Source organism: Lactuca saligna, chromosome 6, assembly GCF_052625555.1.
Source record: "Lactuca saligna cultivar CGN05327 chromosome 6, ASM5262555v1, whole genome shotgun sequence".
Taxonomy (NCBI): domain Eukaryota; kingdom Viridiplantae; phylum Streptophyta; class Magnoliopsida; order Asterales; family Asteraceae; genus Lactuca; species Lactuca saligna.
This window is the reverse complement of record NC_136422.1, coordinates 37,456,711-37,461,875: the sequence shown is the minus strand read 5'-3', so window position 1 is coordinate 37,461,875 and position 5,165 is coordinate 37,456,711. Positions and strand designations below refer to the sequence as shown.

The 5,165-nt window shown below is 31.2% G+C and overlaps 1 protein-coding gene across 1 annotated transcript; it reads right to left on the bottom strand.

The window, feature by feature from the left end:
* LOC145001332 (transcription factor E2FA-like) lies at positions 1-4,335 on the bottom strand. Its single transcript, XM_078960708.1, has 14 exons — positions 3,860-4,335; positions 3,219-3,408; positions 3,047-3,100; positions 2,878-2,963; positions 2,690-2,778; positions 2,530-2,584; positions 2,399-2,451; positions 2,279-2,329; positions 2,136-2,184; positions 1,958-2,023; positions 1,768-1,844; positions 1,406-1,694; positions 1,025-1,091; positions 1-465 (listed from the first exon to the last, which is right to left on the bottom strand). Exons 1-14 carry the CDS (start codon positions 4,097-4,099, stop codon positions 335-337), a joined length of 1,497 nt encoding a protein of 498 aa, XP_078816834.1. The 5' UTR covers positions 4,100-4,335; the 3' UTR covers positions 1-334.
* Between the last annotated feature and the right edge of the window lie 830 nt (positions 4,336-5,165).

Here is a 5,165-nt window from a genome sequence, read left to right as displayed (position 1 = left end):
TTTGATAACCAATTATGAATGCATTTTCATTTCATTACCTTGTGAAAACCAATTGACCATAAACGATACCAATGTCAAATAAAACCCTAAATTACACGTCTACCACGTACTTCAAATTAAACTAGAAACATACTATTTTTTTGGTATAAATTAATTTAAGGTCACCCCTCAGACCTCAAGAAGAAACATAATCGAAGTCTTATTCCCTCCACTCCACCTCAAATGGAATTTCATTCTACTGTACAACTACAACACGCCCTTCTCTCCATATCCCGTAATATAAAAACAACACTCTTGCAGTCTCGTTGACTTTTGTTGACCTTACAAAACAAACTCACCCAAGAGTTGTATCAAACGCCACGTCAGCATGTCCATCTGGCGGAGTGGTCGCCCTTGGCGTCCCCACTTCGGTCAACCCAAATTCTTCACTAAGCAAGTCAACCCCATCCCATTCGATTCCACCTACTTTGACTAGTCAAAGAAATACAAATTTTTTATATAATAATACTATCAGATATTTAATAAAATTCTTTTATTTTGTCTGTATTATAGATATCTGACGAATAGTCAGATATCAGACAAGATTACTTTGTTTGTATATATTTTATATACAGACAAATAGTCAGATATAGATATCTGATAAGATTCTTTTATTTTGTCTATATATAGATAGATATATACAGACAAATAGTCAAATGCAGATATCTGACAAGATTCTTTTATTGTCTGTATATAGATAGATATATACAGAAAAATAGTTAGATATAGATATTTGACAAGACTGACGAATAGTCAGATATAGATATCTGACATATAGTCAGATATCAGACAAGATTATTTTGTCTATATATAGATAGATATATACAGACAAATAGTCAGATATAGATACCTGACAAGATTCTTTTGTCTGTATATAGATAGATATATACAGACAAATAGTCAGATATAGTCTGCCAAGATTCTTTTATTTTGTCAGTATTATAGATATTTGACAAATAGTCAAAACGAGAAAAAGAAAGGATACACTCAGAGTTCCAAATATCTGTAAGGGGAACTTCTCTATCTGATAAAAGCCAGTAGTCCGCATCATTCTGCAACAAATTACCAAAATACCCTCATTACATATATCCATTCACCAATAGGATTCAAATTTTAGCAAACTGCAAGAAATAGCAAATGTGTTTCTCTTTTAACCGATATAAACAATGTACTTTATTTTTTACTCATAATAGCAACAAACTTACTTTTTTCTACCAATAATAGCAATATATATGTAAACCCTATAATAAATGTAACTTACTATTTTAGGCAATACAAACAATGTAATTTACTTTTTTACCCATAATAGCAACATAATTACAATCAAATAATATAGAAACATAATCATAAACATAAAATGACTTACATCCACATCTGAAGGAAGAATTCTCATAATCCTCCCAGGAGAATCTTGAGGCATGTTGCTATTATTATTGTTATTGATATTATTATTATTATTATTACTATTACTATTACTATTATTATTATTATTATTATTATTATTATTATCAGCGTTGATATTCATGCCATTGCCATGAACATTTAGTGGGTGTGGATCGATTGTCATTTCTGTTGTTGGATTATCATCTGATCCAGAATTTGAAGCAAGTGGGGCCCCTGATTGTTCAATATCTTCAAATTTCTCTTCAAATTGACTGGAAAAACGGAATTTAATTAGGTTTTCAAGAGAAGAAAATTAATAAATTATTTTATAAGAGAAAAAGGCACCTGACAAGGTATACATCAATGGGGCCCATTGTGCTTCTCAGGATTATTCTGTATCTTCTTTGTGGATAATCCACAGCCTGACACATCAACAAAATTAGATCCCAAATATTAACTTAAAAAAACAGCTTTCTTGATTCCAATGGAATTAACAATTCCAATGGAATGAATGATTCCATTCCTTCGTACTCACCTCATCTGGATCAGGAACTTCAAGAGTGGTCCCGTGTGGAGCCTTAATTGCTATCAAGGTTTCGTTCTATAAAATTATAAACATCAAAAGTTTAAAAACATGAAAAAGAAATCTAATAAAAATTCACATGGAAAAACAACAAAACTAAAAAATAAAAAATAAAAAATGAAAAACTCACCTGGAAGCATGGTAGGCCTTTTATGTCATCTTCTGTAACAAAGAGCCATCTAAAACAGAAGAATAACAGTAAAGATTTTAACTTTACAATATTTTATCAGCTCTATTTATATAAAAAGAGTAGATAAATAAATAAATAAATACTTTTGGTTGGTGTTATTTTCACTCAAGTCGCTCATTCTTTCTTGCATTTCCCTGAAAACCCCTCAAATAAATTAGTTTCATAACAACTTTCATAAATTTTTTTTTTTAGAAAAAAATTACCTAATGCTTTCATCTAATTTATGTTCTTCCATTGAAAGTTTTTGAACTTCTGCCTGCAATTAAAAAAATATGACATAATAAAACACTAAAATGATTAAATAAAAAAAAAAAATACTAGATCATAAATCTACCTGTAACAGAGCAACATCATCCTCTAATTCACCAGGTTTTGAAGAGTCAAGACCTCTGAAAATATAATCAAAAAGATTTCACATAAGTTTAAAATGTAAGTAACATAAGATATAATGTTGAAACATGAAAAAATAAATAAATAAAAAAAGAAGTTCTTACTTCCACCGGATTCTATTTTTTAGCTTCTTTTCAATTAAACCAATTCCTTCAAGAACATTTGTTATATCATATATACGCCTCTTCTGCACCTGTTACATGATTCGATCATAACTTCTTAAATGTGTTTATTAAATTTACATAAAAACCATATACACAGTATACTTAATCTTCAAAAAGATAAGAAATACCTCCAATGTATCAGCAGCATTATTCAAATCAAGAATGCCATCTTCAGCATGCTTGATGAGGTTGATGAACTTTTTTGTCAAAAGGCCTGTAAATTTGAAATTTGAAAACTAACCCTTTAACACATGATCCCATTTTTATATAAACAGAAACAATTTAACCAAAACTTACCTAGTGAGCTATCATATCTGCAGCTGCCAACAGGAGTAAGTGGAGCTGGTGAACCTGTGTTACACATAATTAGTTTATAATTGTTGAAAGTAATCAGTAATGCAATACAATTCATTAATTGTTTAGAATAGAAAATTGTATTCATATGAGACATTTTCAGATGATGACTCACCGGTATTTGAAACAGGGGTTTGAGGGGTAGATTTGGTGTTCTTTGTGACCTTTGAACGACCATTAATCCTTGTGCCTTTTGCAGATACAGGAGTGTGAAGGGGACTGTTGGTTGTGGCATTGTAACTAAGATTTGCCCACTCATTAGATGGAACTCCATTGTAGTCTGTTCCAAGCTTCCGTTTCACTGGCTGAACAACAGTAAGCAAGAATACAAAATGATAATCATATAAGCTATGGAAGAGAAAAGGGTGGAAATGATTCATGAATTGGAAAAAATGTAATATGTATCCAAAAATGGAAGCAAATTGAAGTTATGTCGCTTCAATTGTAATCCAGATAACCATCTGAAAGGTTAACTCTTGTTTCTCAGTTGAAATGACAACCTCTAGGTTGCCTTTCAACAAATTCGGCAAGCTTAGCTGATTTTGGGCGTAATCTACCATGAAACTAATCTTGAAATGAAAGCAATCGAACGAGAGGGGAAAATGTATGCAACCTTCTACAAAAGTTTAATTTTTTTTTTTCTTGAGGTGTGAGTTTTTAGTTAACCCCAAAAAGAGTTTTGGAGGAAACTGAAACCCAATGCAACAATTAGAAACGTAAAATTACATAATTGCAACAAGTAAGTGTTTAGGTTACCGGAGATTTAACTATAAGAACTTCAGTTTCCTGATCGGCGGTGGTGGCGACTCTATTACCATTATTTGGGGACGAGAAACGGTGGTAGTCATCGGAAGGAATAAACGGCGGTCTAGTCGAGGAGAAAGGTAAGTGACGTCTCATTGGATGAAGGATCTGTCCTCCTCCTCCTCCACCGGCAATCGATGCTTGCGATGGTGGTTGCGCCGCCTGGCGGTTTGCAGCTCGAGCTTCAGACATGTTGTACCAAAAATATATATACCAAATTAAAAAGATAAACTTTTGCAATTGAAATAACTGAATTGAGTTTAGGGTTTAGAAGATTATAGAAGAACGAAACGAGGTTTGGGGGTTTTAGAGAGAGAAAGTGAGGGATCTGTGGAAATGGAGGGTTTGTTTTAGAGAGAGAAAGCAAGGGTTTGGAAGAGAAAGTGGGGGTTTGATTAGGGAGAGCAGAAAACGAGGGAAGGAGGGAATTTTTGGTTCGGATAGATGTGGAGGGAAGAAAAATAAAAAAGATTTAGAGGGACTACAAGTCCTTGTACTTTAAGTTTATGACTTAATAGTCCTTGTACTTTTGTTTTTAAACATAAATATTTTATGAGTGAGCATGGTTGGTTTTTTTATTGGATCCAATTATCCGTTTGGATCAAAGTTTGTTTGTTCGTGTATAGTGTTGTATGATGTATTTATTAAAAATTACATGAACGTAAATGATAAATGGGTTGTTGGTGATTTACTAAAAATAGAAAATATAAAAGATATAGAATATAAAAAATAAATACACGTCAAAATGTATAAGCTTGAACTTGATATGACTTAATTTTTCATTGTCGTTTTGATGTTGTGTCGAAAAACATTTAATCAAATTAATTAACAAGTTAAAAATTGATTTTATTACTCTTTTTAATATAACGACCCGGTTGGTATAAAATAACTAAATGATTTAAATGACATCCATAATATCACTAATTAATAACATTTTTAAATAGGCAACAAACACTCACACTAAAACCAACCAAAAATTACTTGGTCTATTTTAATGTGTATCTCTACCACTCATGAAGAGATGATTCAACACTATTGTGCATGTCTTTTTTTTGTATAATATAAGTTTCATAGTCATTTATGTTTACTTTGGTGTGTAAAATATAATGGTATATAACACATGCAAATCATATTAAGTCGTCCATGTCATTTCAACGTCATATCGTTTTATTTAACTATAAATAGAAACAAATTAATTTACTTTTTAAAATATTTAACAAATATATTTAAAATCAAAAAATATAAAACAAATATTTAA

Coding starts and splice junctions, on each gene's coding strand:
- LOC145001332 (XM_078960708.1), bottom strand. CDS start 4,099: ATGTCTGAAGCTCGAGCTGCAAACCGCCAGGCGGCGCAACCACCATCG. Junction 2,452..2,529: donor ATGATGTTGCTCTGTTACAG/GTAGATTTATGA, acceptor TTTTAATTGCAG/GCAGAAGTTCAAAAACTTTC. Junction 1,695..1,767: donor ATTGATGTATACCTTGTCAG/GTGCCTTTTTCT, acceptor CCGTTTTTCCAG/TCAATTTGAAGAGAAATTTG.